The 21,893-nt window shown below is 39.5% G+C and overlaps 1 protein-coding gene across 1 annotated transcript in view; it reads right to left on the reverse strand.

The window, feature by feature from the left end:
* Positions 1–21,629, reverse strand: part of LOC124619300 (eyes absent homolog 2) — a 760,861-nt gene extending 739,232 nt beyond the window's left edge. The window contains exon 1 of the mRNA XM_047145588.1: positions 21,296–21,629. Coding sequence (XP_047001544.1) covers positions 21,296–21,349 — 54 coding nt within the window. The 5' untranslated portion in view covers positions 21,350–21,629. The remainder of the gene's footprint in view (positions 1–21,295) is intronic.
* Between the last annotated feature and the right edge of the window lie 264 nt (positions 21,630–21,893).

Consider the following 21,893-nt stretch of genomic DNA (forward strand, 5'->3'; position numbering starts at 1 on the left):
TTTCACGTCATTGCTTCATCAGTTCCTCCAGTGACTGTTTCAGTAATTTTGATTTTTTGATCCACTGATTAAGCGGGTGACGAAACTCTGTAACGACTTATATCAAAAGATACACTAACAACGTCATTATCCGACGCCGTTATACATGTAATACCGTGCTATTCAAAAGGACACCACAACTGCATTTGATCGAGTAAAACTGAAAAACTCAACTTTCAGATAACACATAAAGTAAGCCTTATAATAACGCTAACCAACCAACATCTTGTTCTCACGTCATCAGGTCTGTAATCTGATGAAAGAAGCGAAAAATGTAAACAAGGGACCCAAGTAGAAGAAAAGATTCCGACGTCAACAAGTAAGTCATGTTTGTCATTTTACTTCTCTGTTTCTTGAAGACTTCTTTGAGACTGTATTTCGATGTCAAATGCATTACTGCGTTACAATCACTTTTTGAACAACTCAGATCGTTCTATTTGATGCCAATGAATACAAATTATCTCTGAATATTAGCGCTTTTCCATGAGAAACACGGTCATGCGTTCATCGTTTTCGAATAAACAGAATGGGCCGCCGATATTAACAATTAAAGAGACAGTCGTTCAAGTGGAGATAAATTTCCAAGCGTTCAGCGACTTACAATTCAAGTATTATGAAATTAAAGAGCATGATTTTCAAAACACAAACTGTGACCGCAGAAATTCGAGATTGATACGCCTCACTCAGATCATTCTGGGTTCAATATTTCTGACCGATTTTCACTGATAACATTTCACGTCATTGCTTCATCAGTTCCTCCAGTGACTTAGTTTCAGTAATTTTGATTTTTTGATCCACTGATTAACTGGGTGACGAAACTGTGCAGATTTTAATTACAACAACCTGCAAAACATATCTGAATAAATCTATTCAAATATAATTTAAATCCAATAATTTGTTGACCATTTGACAGAATCATATGACTTATCCTGTAGAATCCTTCAGGAGGTACCAGGGAGTTGGAAGGACACTGAGCAATTATGTAACCCTAGAAATCAAATAAACTTAGTTACAATTTGTTTGCAAAGACTAAAGGAAGGTAATAATGAGTTTCAATCGAATTTATGGATTTTTAAGGCGCGGTAAGTGATCAATATATTGATCTGAATCCGAATGAGCCTTGTGCATGTTCGCTTAGAATACGTTTATTAGTTATTTATGTGTTGAAATGTTAATAAACTTCCCTGAAACAAAACCCCATTCTCCCCTTGTTACGTTGGTCAGAAGGGGAATTTGCCGAAAACGGTTGTCAATGTGACACGCAGACCTAAAGAGAGAAAATGTGACGAAACGAGAAAGCAGCCTTTCATTTTACGAAGAAGAAAAAAATCAGCTAACATTTCGGACTAGACATTGAAGATGCATTTAAATATAAGACGCAACATGACTTAGGACAAATATATTTATATTGCCAGATGGGAAAGGCGTTTTATCTATTACAAATGGATAAATAGCTGATATTGTTGTTGCCGAAAATGGTCTGTTCGAGAAAGTTGTTACCATCAACTTGTTCTAAAAAACTGATTAACATTACGTAGAGAATGCAGCTAGTAAATATTAGAATAGATTAACACGCAGCGTTCCAGCTTGCGAGACAAGGAGGTGAGCCAGACGAAATCGAACCTATGCGATGGTTTGTCGACCTTTCGTCTGGTACAGTAGCAGAGTTAGTGTGGTTTTCCACGAACATTTAGGCAAATGCGGTGCTGGCGACTTCGGTATATTCCATTAGTAAAGGACAAAGCTGTTTTCTATTGATGCTCCAAAAGCAATATAAAAACACTGTGTTTTATTGGAAGTAAGTGAAGTTCGGTATGATTTCAATGCGATAAGCACATCAATGTATTTGCTAAATAAATATTCGTTTCCTCAGGATTCGTCATTATACCTCGATTATTCCTAGTCTCGAAATATACCACTAAGATTCTATTATTATTATTATTATTATTTATGGTGATGGTTGTTGTTAGGCGCATGACATGAAGGTTTTTCGCGCCCTTACAAAAATCTTCTAAATGACTGTAAGTAAAGGAAAACCATTTTCGACATGAATTGGATCAAATTAGTTTCTTAAAAATCAAAATCACATGCATATACAATATAATCGCTGTACTCGTCAATTCAAAAAAAGTCAGTTAAAAGAGAAAATACACAATGAAATATGTAAAACAGCACCGCAGAAATCGTGGCTGCCTGATGACAAGATTAATAAAAGGTAACCAATCCACTCTACAACACACTGAAACCTCCAGAACCTAAGAATTTCAAGTGGAGTCTGGACAATTCACAAAATAACACATACCACACTCGTCTCGTCATCTACTAAAATGGAGGGGTGATTTCCACTTAAATCTACTGCTGCTCTATCGTCAGAATAAGAAACGCACTCCATTGAAATAGGACATGCTGAAATGTGTACACCACAGGCATCACAAACAGGACAGTTCTCCCCCAACTGCAGTAGCTATACAATTGTTTACAGAAAGATTAGAAGAAAAGATGAAAAGACGGAACTTCAACGAAGAAGAGCAGACATTTGTCACGTTGGCCGGTTGCGCTATCGCCGCTGCTCGGCGCTTTCGTATGTTATTCAGAAATTGTGAACCTCGAATTCTAGGATACGTGTGAGAAGATCATCGTACTAGAGCAGCGTTTGTCACATCTAAGAGGAGAGCACAGCAAGCACCATCATCCGATTTTCCAGGGACTCTGCTCAGTAGAAGCGGAGTCAAAATAAGCGAACATGTGTCTCGGCTTATTCGTAGATACTCGACAGTTAAAAAAAAAAAAAAAAAAAAAGACTGTCAAAGATTTCGACGTACTCTCGAAGTAGCTTATGTGCCTTTTTGGCGCGCTATAGGTTCACACAAAATGGTGGCTCAGTGGTTAGCGGTGCGGCTTTTTAATTTTGCGCTTCGAGTCCGAAACCTGATATTTGTTATCATTTATTTTATTTTTATTGTTTTCATTTATCTACCAGTCCGTAGAAGATTACCACACGAATGTTTCTTATTAAATTAGGGGATACAAGGGGGGTTACAACAACTGTAAAATTACAACTGGATCTCACAATAAGTGTCATACATTTATTACATAATATACGGCTGTATGGTATGTTGAGGAGTTACAATAGTTTTAAATTCTCACATTCTGATATTTCATTTCCATATCAGTTCTTATATTTATATTTTTTATATTTTATTCACATGTTTATTCTTCAGGAAGATTTAGTACATATCCCTGAACGATACCGATCATAGAAACACAGCTATTGCTAAGATCACGAGCACCTCCAGAAGGCAGGTTTGCCACACTGACATTTCTTCCGATAAATCTCACTCCTGAAAGAAACGTCGTCAACGTTGCTGAAGATTTTGCGCGTTGGCAATAATTTCGCAGCAAACTTTGAATAACAGATTACTTTCCTGAAAATTGGATTTCGAACTCGGGGAGTAAAATTAAGACGCCGTGAGGTAATTTGTGTGCCACAATCTCGTCTGACGATAATACGCTGTAAATGGCACCTAAAGTACCTCGAAAAGACATCGAAAACTTTGACCGCCGTTTTTTCGGAAACAGTCGAGTGTCTACGGATAAGCCGAGATACGTGTTCGCTTATTTCGACCCCTGTTCCACTGAGCGAAGTTTCTGGGAAATCGGGTTATGGCACTTGCCGTGTTCTCCTTGTAAGTGTGGAATACAACCGTGCGGATGACGAACAAAACCGGTGACCCGATGGGTGTGTGCTTCCCATGTGAGAGTCAGGGAACAAGTGAACCCGTTAGCAGAGAGGCACAAAACAAAAGAGGTCGAGCGCAAACTTGGGCGGGCGCTTAGGCAAAGTGCGCTGCGCAGCAGCGGCCGCAAGCGGCAGGTAGTGCGGCAGCGGCAGCGGCAGCGAGAGGGCCCGTCTATAGCTGCCCGTCCGCCCGCCTGCCTGCTGCCTGTACGCCGCGCCAGCTGCGGCCGGGGCTCGAGTTTCACGCAGCGGAGCGGCGCGGCGGTCTGAGCAGCGACGGCGCTGCCAGGTAACAGGCGGCAGCGCACAGCCACAAAGGCGCACGAAATTGGGAGAGTAATCGCCGCGCTGATAAGGACCGGCGACACCAAGCTGTTCACCCCGCACACTAAGTAAACCTGATTCCGCCACATAACGAATTCTTCACTACGACTAGTTAGGACACTGCCAATCGTTGCAAATGCCAAATGGGAGAAACGCTGCCTATACTCACAATCGCATTTTCCTATTTCTCTTTCCCAATCACATTACTTTCTGAAGCATTTGATACCTAATCCTTACACCATCTCATTCGTTTTTTGGTTTCATCCATCATCAACAATGTTTTTCGAAGATCATCAACTGTATCAACAGCGTTTTAAAAATACGAGGGCCTGCTGAGGGCCTGAACTTGTTGTGAGAAAAGTCAAACAAAAATTAATAGCATTCTACATTTCTCAATATAGCCACTCTGGCGACCAACACATTTCTTCCAACGAGAAACCTGTTCGTTAATACCGGCACTGTAAAATGTTTGGCTCTGTTGGCGGAGCCACAACTTACCATCTATTTGCACCGCTTCATCACTATCAAAGTGAAGCCTTCTAACTTGTCTTAGAAACACATGAAAATCGAATGGGGCCAAGTCGGGACTGTATGGAGAATGATCGATGACAGTGAACCCAAGCCGGCCGAAGTGGGCGTGCGGCTAAAGGCGCTGCAGTCTGGAACCGCAAGACCGCTACGGTCGCAGGTTCGAACCCTGCCTCGGGCATGGATGTTTGTGATGTCCTTAGGTTAGTTAGGTTTAACTAGTTCTAAGTTCTAGGGGACTAATGACCTCAGCAGTTGAGTCCCATAGTGCTCAGAGCCATTTTTTTTTTTTTTTAACAGTGAACCCAAGGCGTCGGATTGTTGCAGATGTCGCGGCGCTCGTATGTGGTCTGACATTGTCTTGCTGAAGGAGGGGATGCACCATGTATGGACGAATTCTTCGAATTTGAAACTCGATTACAGCGGACTATTTCTCATGCACCGACATAGCTACGTTACACACCGGCATGTTACACGCTAGAACTTGGAGCCCTCTAGCGGCACAGGGCTGCGAATATGTAGGCATGAAGAACAATTGAAAAGTTTGTAGAGTTTTCACATAAAAAATTCCGAAGCAGTACTTTTCAGCACGCCGTTATAAATTTCTGCACCAGTCACGTTTTGTTCTAAGTAGCACGACGCCTTTCAGGAAGTTATTCCCATTTTCAGGTGCTGTTGGAGATTATATCAGTATTGGGTGTGATGTCTGCATGTGGTCCCGTAGCAGGTTGTTTTCCAGTGCTAGTGCATGTGCGCGGTGCTCCCTTTTTGATGGTCAGTGTATCTTCTGCCGTGATTATTGTTTTTCAAGTGTTTCAACTGTGCTGTCTGTCCCCATTTTTATCACTGTTTTCAATCATTTCATTAAGACAGCATTGTATTACTTGTATTTCTCCCGTTCACGTCGCTTTTTAAAATAATTTCAAACTCACAGTACACATGCCTTCTTTTTTTATAGCATCTAAGTCAGAGGCAAGTTCTTCTGGCTGAAGAGCAGGTTATTTGTACCGTTGCCAGTCCCCCGCCCGACCACATGGGGCGAGGGGGCTTAAACAACAATAAAGAAAGCAAAAACTGTTTGTGCAGCATTCTGTATTTCTTGCCCTGAAATTGTCTTTTCATTGGCTTACAGCGAGTAAATAATTAAACAAAATACTATTTTATAATATTAGCATGTAAAAGTTTTAAAAAGACAACAGCAGGGCAATGAAACCAGAACAACACGGACGCAGACGTTACATCCAATACTAACGTACACTTCCGTAACATTTGAAAATGGAAATACATTCCTCAAACACGTCGTGTCACTCACGAAAAAACGTAACTGGTGCAGTACTTTATTATTCAAATTATAATTCGTTTGTGCTGCCAGGCCTCCTTGTTCTTACACAACACGTAATAAAACATTTATATGTAATCGTCTCCATGTATTTTCCCCATTTCTGTTACAAACGTCACACACATGCTGGCATTCTGTTACAGAATGCCAGCATGTAGAAACAACACATTTAAGGATTTAAAAATAAAATCAGTGACCGATGATGGACCCGAATCCTCGACCGGAGATGTACGATGCTACTTCGAAATTATAGGCTCAATAAAGTTAGATTACAAGAAGGTTGTACTAAGTTCTCCATTTAATAATCCAGCGACGACTAATTATTAGTGACGGAACGCAAATTCCGATTGGGAAGGAAATCGCCCGTGTACTTTTCAAAGGCACCAACCACGCACCTGCAAAAAGCAGACTGAGATTTGAACGTCAGTCCTCCTGAATGTGAGTCCAGTGTCTTACTATTGCACCACTTCAACTGGTGTTTTTAATTGCAAACACAGGAAACAAAGATCTATGATTATCCTGTTGAATAGAGACGTTTCACCTTTTCATCACGTAATTTGTAAAGTTAATTGCCTAAATGTAGCATCTGCATTGCATGACAATAACCTCACAGAACCTTCTAAAAATTTGCAATAACATGGTGAACTGTGAAAACATGCACATTCGCGTATTACCATATATGTTTCTGAGATGATTTTGACGCCTTTAAACAGATGAAAATTTTGGGGAGAAAGTAAAACCATTAATTCCACGGCACCTAAAATTCAGTGATGTAAGTACAACTGTCTGTCTCAAGATCAGGGATTGAAATCGTCGTTACGTGTTGTGAGTAAAATAAATAATACTGATAACTGCAAGCAATTTGTTTAATTTGTATTTTACTTCGTCATATCCATAACATAGAGCGTAATTGGGTGCGGATGTTTTTAAAATAACGTTTTAAATGGTTACTGCGATCACAGTGAAGAATATTTGGCGACAACACGTGAGAACAATACGAACAACTTTCAAATACCCTTCTATTAATTGAATAGATAGAATAATTTATCTGTAATATCAAAACTTCACAGTAAAGTACAATGTGAAAGTGTCTTGGCAGAATTATTGAAATTCGCCGTGCAAATATAATTCATGAAGAAAGCCTGAACCACTGTTCAATCACGTTAAAGTGACCACCTATCAAAAGTCTAAATAACCACCTTTTGCACCACGAGACACTTAGGAAGAGAGTCATTGAGGTTGTCCAACATACCGACAGGGAAGTGGAGCTATGCTAAGCCCAGTGCCGTGGCGAGCTGCGCTAGGATTCTCCGTTGACGATCAATGACGTCAACAGCTCGATCGAGGTGGTCCCACAGATTCTCTATTGGGTTTTAATCTGGGGAGTCTGATGGCCAGAAGAGTGCGGTAAACTCATCTTGGTGCCCTTCGAACCACGCACATACACTGCGACCCTTGTGATACGTTGCATTGTCCTGCTGGTAGATGTCATCACGCAGAGGAAAAATAAACTGCATTTAGAACTGGACATGGTCCCCAAGGATAGACCCATACTTATGCTGATCGGATGTGTCTTCCAGAATGATTTGATAACATATAAATAGACAGGATATGGTTATTATCAAATCCTTTAATATGATGACTAGTTTATATGAGCAGCCATTGACTTGTCATTTAGGCAGATCAAATTTTTGTGACATTTCAACTTGCGCTTGAGAATGGCTATAACGCCACGAAAACATTTCCCATACCATAACGCTCCCTCCTCCAGCATGGACCCTTCACACGATTATTGCAGCATGCTTGCTTCCAGACGTTCCACGCTGTACATGCCTATGGCCATCTGTCCGATTCTATACTTTAGTTCTGATTACATTTCCTAAGCGTCTGATCTCCCCTGTGTGTCCAGTCGCAATCTATTACTAATTAATAAAGCCAAGGTGAAGCCTTTGCAACACAATATTAAACAGATTGAGTAAGTTACGTAATTAGCAATGTATCTGAAGCGTCCTTTAACAGAAAAATAAAATGACGTGAAAAATCAGAGAGAATTAAATGTATGACAGCGTCAGCACAAGAAGACTGCATTCATTGAAGTACTTTGAAGAATTCGTTGATGTACTTTGAGGAACTTTAGGGAAATTGAAATCCTTGTAGGTGGTTTGTGTACAGTTATTCAGAAACATAAGGTGTATCGGTGTATTTAATTGAATTTATACATTTCAGCGATGATGTGGGAAATCAAGAGGCGTGGTGGGGTGGGGGGGGGGGGGGGAGGGGGGTGGACGACACTGCTGCCATGTTTAAAGATAGAGCACTTCTATGATCTTTATGTAGGATGAAAATATTTTAGTAGTAGTTACATTGTACGATTAAAATGGCTGTAGGTGCAGTATTCTTTTGCATTTCCTGTAATACGTAACTATAATTTTTTGCACTGTCGCTCGATGATTAAATGTCATTTAACAACTTCAGTGCGAGAATCACTCTCAAAGAAGTACGATTTTGTAGCATCTAAGCTATCAATAGGTAGCTTACTTCGTGGTTTTTCTTATTGACTTAACTCAGTGTATAACTTTGCTTCGTTGTACCAAAACAAACATGTCTTAGTGCAAATAAAAATGTATTCAGTTGCAGTGTTATGAATGCTGCTGTATTCAAAAGGTGGCTGCGTATGAATGATATTTGTCACTATTTGCATCATGTGGACTTTGAGCCATCTGGAGCAAGACAACACAATCTTCCACCAGTAGAAACATTGTAGCGTAATTAAGTATTGTTGAGAAATATAAATATTGTACCGTACTTAAGTATTTTTGACAGATTATATGGATACAGCACACAGTCAACAGGAATACATGGATTGCAAAAACTCTCGCCCAACGTTGTTTAAGTTAACTGTAAGGATTTAAGGCACACAACCATCTATACACATGTGAAATAATGTAATCAAAAAGCCCGAGAACTAGCTATGGCATAAGATGAATATAGCCTATGTTTATACATGCCCACGCTGACATCAGCTTCTCTGCGTACATAACAAACATTTTAACGATTCACGAACACAGTCTCGGCGATAACAATCCGTGAACTTGGTGTTCAGTCATTTCGGAAGCTACGCCGTCACCACCCATGTTCTGTCGCCCTGCGGTCCTTTGTTTTCTTTGCGATGTAAAAAAAGGAAATCCGGCGAGCGGGTCCTGAAGATCACGCGACAATCGACCGACCGCCGTTTCATCATCAGTCATTCATCATCGCATGCGATATGGAGGGGCATGGGGTCGGCACACCGCACACCTAGCCGTTGTCGACCTGTCGAACTTGGAGCCGCTACCTTTCAGTCAGGTAGCTCTTCAGTTGGCATCACGAGGCAGAGTGCACACCAGTCCTGCATGGAAAAATCCCTGGCGCCACCAGGAATCGAAGCCGGGTCCTCGGCATGAGAGTCTGTCGTATAAACCACTTAACTACAGAGGCGAACTCTTTGCATTGTGGGTAGAATATTTTCATTTCAAAATCAAAATAAGCCTACAAGAGTGGCTTGGTTTAAAATGGTCCAAATGACTATAAGCACTATGGGACTTAACATCTGAGGTCATCAGTCCCCTAGACTTAGAACTACTTAAATCTAACCACCCTAAGGACATCCCACACATCCATGCCCGAGGCAGGATTCGAACCTGCGACCATAGCAGCAGCGCGGTTCCAGACTGAAGCGCCTAGAACTGCTCGGCCACAAAGGCCGGCATAAGAGTGGCGAAGTTATCTTGCTAAAGGACGTTGTTCCATGTTACTTAGAGATGAATTAGCATTAAAGTAATAAGCTGCATTCCTAGCAGAGAAGACTTCTTCGGGAACAATAACAGAGAAACGACATAATCGTGTAATTTTTGTTCACTACGAGCGACACTGTACCAAACGACATACTGTGGTCGACTAGACGTTATAGCAATTCACCCTGAAGGCACTTGAGTTAGGGGCAACAATATGGCATTACTGTGGCATTAGCGTGCTTGGCAGTCTACGTAGAATTTGGTCAGTTCTCTGAGATGATCTTGGCGAACTGCGGCGTTTTCACATTTTGCTACTCGTGTGTAATTGTTAGAGGCAGGGTAGAGTCAACAATACATGCAGACAAGCTTGTACTACTCTGTAACAGCATTCCACTTTCTGTAGCGTATGATAGCAGAAAATTCATGTGTACTCTACACCGTTAACAATTTAGTTTACAAAAGCTCCTTCAACATAAATTTTTTTGCCCTTCTGCAGAGACGATACGAGAAATCGCCATTCGTAAAGATGTCATACATCTTCCATTACGGTGTCCATTTTTTTTAATATCTTTTAATCCAGCAAAGAATTTCTTTGGTTCTTCTACCATCCACGTCCCGCCCATCTCAGTTTACTTATCATTGCGGTATTAATTACACCCAATCCAGGCTGTTCCTTTATCCAATGTTTTGCCCTATCTCTCCTAATAACAGTCAATATACTTCTCTCCACTGTTCGCTGAGCAACCATTAATTACTGAATGGTTCTATCATTAAAAGCCCACGTAACACTGACGTAAGTCAAAACTGGTAACACAGAATGACTGTACAGTTTTCTATTCAGACTAATCGGAAGCATGGTCCTGAAAATCGTACTAGTTTACCAAAAACACTTGATGCCATTTTTACTCTTGTTTGTATTTCGCCTGGTCGGTGTTGCCATTCTTCTCTCTCCCGCACCATCTTTACCATTTGATTGTACGTTCTGTAGTTCTTTTCACTGATAATGCTTTATAATACAAGTATGGATGTTATGGGCCTGCTCCTTTTTTTTCCCAAGATTGTAATTCTTTAATTGTTCTAAATGTAAAAACTGTTTACGCGATTCTGTGCTTCGTTATTCTTACATTATTTTTGTTTTATTATAGTTTATTTTCAGGGCTACAACGCCGGGAAAAGACAGGTGACAGTATCTATAATACAATATTGCTATACGAAAAAAGAAGACTGCAATCTATCACTAGCGTTTAAAAATAAAGAGGGAAGGTCGATATGGTTATGGTTGCCTGCTAAGTACATAATTATTCGACTGATACCGTTTCGTAGAAAACTACAAATCCGAAATTTGAGTTTCCATCAAGTTCACATTTGAGTTTTCTTTTTTTCGCAAGACAGATGACAACGTGGTATCCTACAAGAAAAGATTAAGAAAGCCATATGCCAATATATCTGGAAGCATGAAAGGAAGGTTGCAGTAAATATCTCATCGATATTAGTATTATTACAAGCTGAGAACTAGTGTAGTTGGAAGCAGTCAAACATTAGCCTCAAATCGTTTACGGAAAGCAAAGAAAACTTGAATCGGTATGCCCTCTTGTCCCGAACACCAGCCTAGTGACTTAACAACTGATAAATGAGCAGAGAGCATTCAGATTCGAAACTGAGTCACCTTCCGCTTCAATTTACTTTTCCAATTTTATTTGAGCAATTTCGTTAATATTCTGTTCGTGGACGTAGTATATAAATTATCAATAAGCAACGAACGACGTCAACCACGTGACGCAGGATTATTTCTTATATTTCTCATCATTTCTCTCGCTGAATAACAGTGCCTTGAAAATAAATGTCAACTTTTCACACTCAGGGAAAGCACAGAAACAAATAACATATGTATGTTAAACAGAATTGCAATACACGGAACAAAATGCAAATATTGATATACTGACGCGTGTTTGTACATGGACTCTATGCCGCTGTGGTGTGCAGCAAACCACTTACGTAATAAACAAGGACATTTAGAGGTAATTTTTGACATCTCAAATTAACATTCTCTATACATCAAGATGCTGATCTTCAGTGTCAATAGTATCATAGGATAAACTCGCTTAACAATGTGTGATACGCAGCTCTTTGAAATCTGCGCTGCAAAATTCCTTGTTTATATCTAATTTATATTTCTTTTAAAGAAATTTCCGTAATTTGACTGTAAATTACTACCTATTTATTTCACACGATCATGATTTCGGCTTTACAGCCATTCTCAGGTGCAAGTTGACATGTCACAAAACGTCCGACCCGTCTAAATGACATGTGATAGTCGAAATAACATATAAATAGTTAGGATTTGGTTATTATCAAATCCTTTAATATGACGACTAGTTTATATGACCAGGCATTGACTTCTCATTTAGGCAGATCAAATTTTTGTGACATTTCAACTTGCACTTGAGAATGGCTATAAAGCCGAAATCATGATTGTATTAAATAAATGAATAGCAATTCACAGTCAAATGGCGGACATTTTTTTCAAAAAGTTCTACAATACTACGGTGTCCTACGAAGGAAAATTCATTATACCCATATATTTATTGAATTCGTAAAAAACATTTACCTACAAAAATTCTTCGCCCTGTATATATAAATTCCTCGTCATTAAATTCATATGCTGTTCTTCCCATTTGTAAGATATCAGTCAGAGAGACGGCGTAGCATAAAAGCATTTACCGACCAAATAGCGAGCTTACATTTTCTGTAAAACATTTGCTCAGAAATGTCAAATCGAGTAGCAGAGTATGTTTGCGCAAGCTATAAAATTACAAGTAACTAAATTTACAATGCAGTCGCAGTCCTCAAAACATTTCATGTAAGTCTTATCTATTATTGACCTAAACAGTTTCCTAACCACAGCACAACATGGACGACGCAAGGTATCGAAAATTATACTTGTTCTACAATGGAAGAGAGAATGAAAACAAATTATATAGCGCTAACAAAAGCGGACGAATGACACCACATAAAACTCCAAGAAGTGGCTAGCTTCTCTGATGCACTACCTTTTAAATGGCTCTTAAGTGTAAGCAAAATAATAAAAAAAAAACATACATACTGGCCCTTCGCTGTGAAGCAACTGAGAGTCCACAAACAAACCATAAACGAACTATCGTCTTGATGCAGTTACGCTTTCTACGGAATAAGTTCATTAATAATTAGTGTCGCCCGTACCGTATAACATCATTAGCCATATGACAACAACCACGCTTAACATTTTTAAATCAATGTATAATCCGTAAGGTAGCATAAGCAAATGAGACGCTTCAGTACAGAAGACTGAAGCAAAGAATGTTAACAGTAACATGTGAATGAAACAGTCAAGTCAGCTTTCAGCGCGTATTCCTCCACATCTGCAAGAAACATGAGAAAGTGAGAGAAATGTCCGTGAAAGGTTCCAGTTATAAATGTAAACAACTCCCTTCTGCCACACACAGAACATCAGTATAACGTCCACATAACGAAAGGAGTGACTGTATTAGAGAAATTAAATTTATGTGTTGTCTGTAGTTTTAGGCACTTCAGTCTGGAACCGCGCGACCGCTACGGTCGCAGGTTCAAATCCTGCCTCGGGCAGGGATGTGTGTGATGTCCTTAGATTAGTTAGGTTTAAGTAGTTCTAAGTTCTAGGGGACTGATCACTTAAGATGTTAAATCCCATAGTGCTTAGAATCATTTGTCTGTAGTTAATTTATTCTGATATACCTGCAAACACCTATTTAACGAAGAGTATTAGAATATATTCGATACACTTTTTTAATACAATTTTTATTATTTTACGGGTAATCATAAACTTATCAGTGTGATGGTTGGCGTCCACTAGTTACTTACAACGTGACTCACGCATGAATCTTTCTTAAAATTATATACGTGGCAAACAAAATGTTTTTGGTAGCATAAGAAAACTTCGCACTGATAGATGCACCCATTATGCACGTTTATAGAAAAAGTTTCTCTGAGAATGTTGTCAAGAAACCCTCAGTCTCGTTCTCAATGCTGAATGCAATATAACTTTCAAGACACATATGCCCAATATAACTTTCAAGACACATGTGCCAAACACACAAATTCCCTATTCTTCCCTAAGAGCTTTTCTTCCAGAACAATTTTGACGATAATCCAAGACCTACAAATTCGTGATTCCATGGCCAAAAAAGCGACTGAGGATATGTAATGGACTATCATCGCTTCCGTTTACGCCTTCTGTGGTTCTTTGCATATGTATTAGTTTCTACTACCGTGTTAGGGAATTTAGTTATTGATTTTATGCTTGTGATAAAATATTTTACGCAAAGCCACGCTAGTAACTCCCCCACCCCTCCCGCCCTTCCCCGAACTCTCATATTTATCAGTAATCGGTGTTAAAAAGTGGGCACAATGAAAATTAGAAAACATTGGGTACAAAAGCGTATTAAATCCATATCTTACGCAGACAGGAAATGCAGCACTGAAAGGGATCAAATTCGACATAACTCCGATATGGTACACCTGTTTCATAGCAAAAAGTATTCAGTACCTACCACTATTTCGTAAATAACCAAATAATAAATTGAAAAGAGTGACGAAAATAAACTCTATCTATTGTCTTTAATATTACGTTGGGGACTATAAATCCTTCTGCTCTCTAAATTTGCAAGGAAAGAATAAATTAAAATGAATACAATAAATTAATGTTTCTTCCGACGCCTTTAGCAACAATGCGAGAAAACGACACAATAAAATGGAACGACAAATCTGACACAACAGCATGTTTCTACATCACTAGTTAACGAGACAGTCATTTTAACGAAACCAACTAACCGAACAGCAGATTTCGTTGTCAAATTTAGATCTTAAGAAAAACGACTATGTCCTTTAAAAACAAGCATAGGGGAACATAAAGCAACTAAATTATCGCTGCTGTAGAAATGCTAGATATGTTATCAACGACGACTATTATAAGCCTGATTTGAAATGTACAAACAGAAGTGGAAACGTTTTCTTATCATTAAATAATATCAGCTACCATTTATGAGTGCCACGATTGTTTACGAGAGGAATTTAAATACTTTGTTTTAGTTTTCTGCTTACTTGACATCAAAATTGTAATCTTTGGAGGGTTCATATTTATTACACTACTGACAGATATTTAATGATGATGCGTCAGGTAAACCACTTGTCTCCGAAAGTTACGAAAGAATTCTTTTTTGTTATGCTGCTCAGGACATTCGATCTTTCACTCTTCACGCATCGATTCTTTAAGTAATTTCTCGATGTTGCACCAGCGATCGTGATATGCAGTATTAAAGATTAGTCATTGTTTGTTGCTTGTGTCAACAGCAGTTGCAAGTGGTAACTGCTTAAGAATTTCGGTCACTTGGCCGTTTAAATAAGTCATTCAAACTAGTGTGGCCGAGGAACCCGAGATGGACAGTACAAAATGCGAACGAAAGCACCGATGAATTCTGCTTATTTTATTTTTGTAAAGTTATTTCGAGAGGAATCATTATAAATTCATAAGATTCATTTTTATTATACAGGTGTAGTGGTAAAAAAATGTTTGCTGGGACGGTGACATACGTAGTAACAGTTGGACGAAAATGTAAACAACGATGGGATCGCGAGAATGTTTGGGCCAATGGACCAGATGGAAAATACATATATCGTTCACTTTAAAAGTAACCTCTGTCGTTTTAATTGTGTTGCTTAAAAATTGGTCAGTAATGCTGACTAATATTGGCTATCTTCGTGAGTGTTAGTTAACTGAAAACCACAAATGACAGGAAAAATCCTGGAGCCGTCACAGGATTTAATACCGGACTTTTTTAGTCGTAGTCTGACACATCTATTTACCGATCTTCACAAAAAATGTATAAGACGTGTAATTTTTATCGCATTTGTAAGCGAACATTTATGTTTTGTAACTCTTTTAATACACTAACTTCGCTGCCAGTGTCTTGAAATACTGAAAATTTAAAATTCCATTATGTTATCAAACGAGCGTCCTAATTCAAGCAACTGTGCCAGCTATTTTGTATGCATGATCATTTTGTAAACTACGACCGTTACAATACTGGATAAATTCATTTCTTCAAAGTAATTTTGGAATATTTAATTCCACCCTATTGGAAGAGTATGAGAAATATTAGGGATACTGTAACACACCTGGATAGGAACAGACTAACGCTGCAGCTTCGCGGTTTTGAGCACGCGTGTAAAATTTAATCCAAATTTGTTGCGAGAGAAATTATTTTGAGGAGTAAAACTGATAAACTGTGTATTATTTACGACATTTCTGAAGCAAACTGATATTGTAAAAAATAGTATCAAACATAAGGAAAAAGACTGCAGCAATATAAAGAAATGGAACGGGAATTTGTATGGTCTATCCGAAAAGAAATACAAAAACCGAATAATTAGCAACCATACTTGCAAAAAAAACACCTGTCAATGTGAGAATGGTCATAACTTCTATCTGTCTAATAGACATTTTATACACCGAAAAATAACAACATATGGGCGTGCACACAAAGAAATTAAAAAAAATGGTGATCTGCTACGCACTGTTGCAGAATTTCTTAATATTTTTGTCAATAAACTCGAAATGAGCAGCACACTTCAGTGGATTACTTGCAGCAAACAAGGGTGGGCTTAAAATGATAATCGAAGGCGAATTGCTTGCATAAAGGCAAAATAAATTATTGGGACAGCGTCTTTCTCTGACGACGCAGTTAATGACAGCTCCCACAAGGCCCAAGGAGGCCGAGTCCTTAGACTGCCGAGAATTACGAACGGCGAGTTTGCTCTGGGAAAAGATTAGAGCGACCTGTGCAACGACTTGTCCCGGAAACCAATGACCCGTTCCGTTTGTCCTGTCAATCAAGTAATGAGAAGTTCATCGGGGAAGTCTCGCAGGAACGCCGATGAAATGGCACTGATAATTTCATAAAAGCTGGTCAAATATACTTAGGAGGGGAAACAAAGCGGCAGTATCCCAACAAACCTCTCGCCGAAGCCGTTCCTTAATGCTGACTAGTCCACAGTCGCGCCGATGCGTAGTAAGCTGTGTACTTGCAGCATCATCAATACTGAATTCACGCTGCGCTAAGTGTTACACACGCTCCGTCAAGAGGGCTGTAAGTACACCAAATAACACTACTAGGTGCAACTCTGCTCCTTCATTCTTTCACTTCCCCCATTCTATATAAAAAAATTGCAACAAAAGTGATACAACTGTGCAGCACAAGAATACCGCTTTTATCGAAAGCGGAAACATTTTTCCGCTTATCTCGGTAGTTAAATGTCTAGCAAGCGTCATTTGTGAGTCCCAACTGGAAGCGGATGTAATTCTTGCAGTCAATTTACAGAGCACTTGTACCGCGTACATCGGTGCCGCACGCATTACCCATTCCAAAGAAATCTCCCCCCCCCCCCCCCACATACAAAAATAAAAAAGAAATGAAACAATACAGCAAAAATAAATTTTTTGCGTACATCAGAGGGTACTTTCGTCTGCAGTTAAATGAAACTGATGGCCTCCTCATGGACCCTGACAAATGAATGGCAAATCATAATGACAATGGTGATACAAAAGTGTAGAAATGAACAAGGATGGAGCTTTTCCTGCTGTCGAGGAAATTTTGGACGCCTTTAAATCGATTCAGAGGTGATAAATGCAGAAACTGATCATTCGGAGCATCTTGTATGTCTGCGAGTGTAGTAGATTGAAAATTTTAAGAAAAGCACAAAATGATACCATAAAACTCGATATGTCTGTTCTGTGATTAACGTCTGAGGTTAAACAAGTTAAGCATAACAATTACGACAAAATTTTTTTCTTGTACAGATGAAAATTTAATTATTGTACCTAAAACTTTTATATTTATCTTTTGTGTTTTCTGAGGAACTACGGAGATATAAATTGTTACTAAAGCGTGCAAAAAAGAACTCTGTTGCTGCTAAATATGAATTTCATTCCACTTTTTCAACAGAACAGCAGTGATTTCAAATGTTATTCTGCCATTTTAAACCGTTAGAGTGCTCGTCGTTTCGTAACGGTGGTAGTAAATTTACACTTTTGAACTGTTAATTTTAAGTCTCATCTGCAGTAAAGGACTGCCTGGAAAATACCGTGCGGAATTCTTTATGTAAAACCGAAAACTGATATCGTATCACACCATACGTAAACACACTGCCATAACGTCTCTAGTATCGTGAGAACTATAAAACCCCACTCAAAAGTCAACTCGAAAGCGAACGGGATGGCGTCGATGAAGATACTTCATGTTTTAACGAGTTGAAGATAGCTACATCGCTCGGCTGTTCCTCCGCCGCAATACTTCTTTTCAGTTAGAGAGAAAATATAGATGCATATCAGCGAAAATTGTAATTTTTACGGTGTTAGTGATGATATGGGAATCTGTTTCCAATTAGTGTGAGACAATATACATACACATATTTTTAGTAGAGGGGGCAAGGGGGGGAAGTTACAGTGAAATTATGAACGCTTTTTGTACCTAGCTCAGTTAGTTAATGTGTTGGCAATATAACAGCGTTACGATTAGAATAACAAACCCATGGCCCATGTATGAATGCCTGTATTTATTGAATCTCAGTCTGCAGGCTGTATCAAAATATGAGACAATCTAGATGTACCTGGAGTACTTTAAGACGCATTGGCAGGTGTAGTGCACTGTTGGAAAAAAGAAATACTCGACAGTTCACGTCACCTTCACTCGCGAAGAGATTATTGTAAGAAAAAGGTGTTGAGAAGAAATTATCAGTTTCTTAAAGAACGCAGTCCTCTTTAAATGGAATATGGGGCTACGAGAAGTATATTTAAAAATTGCTGTTTGCAAATGAAATACTGAAATAACAACCTTATACCGATGTATCTTCTAACAATGTAACAGTTATGAACAGAAATTGTGTTTAGCTTTATGTTTTCAAGACCACATAAGAGCTCGGAAAAGGACATAAAGCTAAATACTGTGTGTAATTAGGCCAGTTAAATTATTACAGAAGTTAATTTAGACTGCTGAAAATATTTTCATAGGAGAGAGTATGTAGAATTCTGCAACGATATGTTTTTGTCTACGCAACAACAAACACCGTTATTGCATATACTAAGAAATAATTCATAAATAACCACCACACAATTTGGGAACACTTCAGCTGGGCATGCTGACACGCAGTTTCTTAATGACGGAGATTTAGAGGTCGTCAAAGCCTGAAGTAGACATAACATACGGTTCACAAATCGTAACAGGAGTGAATTAAAATGCTGGAAGTTTTAGAATTGATTAACTTGTGACAGAAAAGAAGAACTATTTTTTTAAAATAAATACTTTAGAACTATCGCGGAAATCCCTTACTTTTGTCCGTGAAATAACTTAAGTAAGTGTTTCAAGTGTAATAGCATTATTTTGCTATTCTATTTCTCTGAGGTGGAACACAAAAACACCCAAACCGGCTATGCCTCAAACGGCTGCGTCCGTGCAGACGCATATGGGAGGAATTAGTTTATATATTCTTCAGTTACTTTTATTTTATTACTTCATCATTCTTAAAAAAGCAACTTGTCATTAAAAAATGACCATCTGTACCTGTAATAAAGAAAAATATTTTAATCGATCAAACTGTATGACATAGAGACAATCGTTCGCGCTTCTGACAACGTATGAAGGACTAGTGTAAACAGACCAGTAGATCATGGCAATGGATGCTACCATTCTTAACACAGACACTACACGAAAATAATTTTTGTCGGTGCAATACAAAAATTTCGAATCAGCCATAACTGTAAGATGACTCTATAGATTTTGTATGAGAGTAAAAAAACATTAAAATTATCTTCACACCATACAGGAAGACACCGACACTGACAAAATAAAATATGAGTATTTGACACCGTAACAGAAGACTACGATTATGTCCGTCCAAAGTTGCAATGTAAGAAAAAAACGAAGTCTCATCGCGGAGAGTGATGGTGTGGGAGATTCTAAAGACGCTGTGAAAGTCACACATCAAAACACAGGAGCAGCTGAACACCGCAGAATCTTCTTTGATGGCATCGTTGTCGCTCACACACCGGCAGGAGCGTGGTAGGGGAGCACCAAAGGTCAACGAACAAGGTCGGTAAGGTTTTATTTAGTGAACGATACCGTTTAACTTTACCCTGTAAAAATAAGTTTCGATAATTAGACGCTGTGCAAAAGGAACCTTTTTTCTTTTTTGATCAGTGATAGCACTGGTAGTTTGCAGCCGTTTTCTATAGTAGCGCTAGACGGTCTATTGTTTATAATATATATACATATATATATATATGCATCGTATGAACTTCGATAACGTGTACGACGACTCCTGGATGAAACACAAGAAACGAAAAGAATGAATCTGAAAAACATTTTCTTTGGTACACTGGAAATTCTTTGTGTTTTTATTTACATCAATAATTAATGTAATGCATTTCAGGTTGCATATATGTGCATGTGTCAACATTTTATTCTTGCGTGCCTGTCAAATTGAATACATGAACTTTTTGTCTGTCGGTGTATATTTTAACCTATTGAATAAAATACAGATTGGTTATAGCTTTATCTTATCCAGGTGCTACAGCTCTGCATGATGGCAATAAACGTAGATAAATGTCGTAATGAATTGGTGGCATAAGGAAAATCCAAAACGTTAGTCTCAGCGTTACCATTACATTTGGACATTCGACAAATTGTAGCTCTTCTCTCTAAACAAGAGAGACGAGGTAGGATAATTTTCCACCATTTGGGACGATGCCGACTGCAAAAAAGTATATTTTAAAACAGTTCGTTACAGTAATGGCAAAAAGTTGACGCAGGTGACGTGAAGAAAATTACCAAAACACATCCATTTCTAAAAGAGTCGGGTATCTGATTCTTTTCAGTTACACATATGCATCCAGACCCGACATGGAACGGAACAGACATATACAATTAATTAGTCGGCTGGGGTAAATTTGAAACAAGAGATCCAGGGCAAGGTTCTAGTTTGAGCTGTTCTTTATTACCTCTCGAGTGGTTGTATTATCCACCAAGCAGAACTGAAGGAAGACTTGTCACAATTTTACGACCCACTCCCAACACTTAAACTTACCAGTTAAGCTCTTAGGAGAGTGTTCTAAGAGACGATGAACTCTTAAATTGCAATTGTTCAGGGGTGATGAGTTGTCTAGATTGGCCAAAGGATGAATTTAACAAACTTGTGTTTATGGTAGTTTTGAAACGATACTACTGCGGCCGTAAAGAAAAAGTAAGTGTATTACAGACTGTAAGAAGAATACTGATTTTTTTCTCCGTAGCATTATTCGCAAATATAACAGAATAAGAGGTTCACATTGGTGCCAAACACTTTCAGTCATGCCGTGTGTTTATGCAGAGAGAGAGAGAGAGAGAGAGAGAGAGAGAGAGAGAGAGAGAGAGGCTGAAACTTTTCCTCTGGCCACTTTCTATGGTGGCTGCGAGATGGGTACGAGATGACACACGCGGCGTAGATTACCTGGTAACAGGGCAGCGGCGAGTAGCTGTGATAGCAGGGCACGTTGTACAGCATGGCAAACACACACACGATTGACGGGTAACGCCAGTCCGTTTATCACTCCAAAACAAGCACTAGTGACGGCACGGCGAGGGCGAGTCGGTGACGGAGGAGAAGTCCCTGGGCATCAGTGCCGTCATGACTCCCACAGCCGATACTCGAACACCGTGACAGCCGATGACGATGCTTTGGAGACCGCGGCACTACGACCGGCACCAACCACAGACGCACCACCGCGTTGCAGATCAGCTCTCGCGGCCTGCCTTCCGCCTCCCTGTGGTACAGCCAAAGTCTCTGGTCGGCGCCTCTGGCGAACTCTAGCGGCTGGGTGCCGAACTACGGAACCGAGACGCTGCGCGCATGACGCCGGCGTCGGTGGAGGGGAGACCCGTCACGAAAGTCGGGGGCCCCTGGCCAAACCCCTCGCCTAATGGTTAACCAATCATAATCCGCATGCCGGCGCTGACGTCATCGCTCGCCCCGCAATCAACAAATAGTACGTAGGGAGGAGAGGGCGACGAGGCGAGGGGGCGCCGACCGTGAAGGGTGGGGCAGTGGA

The sequence above is a fragment of the Schistocerca americana genome, chromosome 6, assembly GCF_021461395.2.
Source record: "Schistocerca americana isolate TAMUIC-IGC-003095 chromosome 6, iqSchAmer2.1, whole genome shotgun sequence".
Taxonomy (NCBI): domain Eukaryota; kingdom Metazoa; phylum Arthropoda; class Insecta; order Orthoptera; family Acrididae; genus Schistocerca; species Schistocerca americana.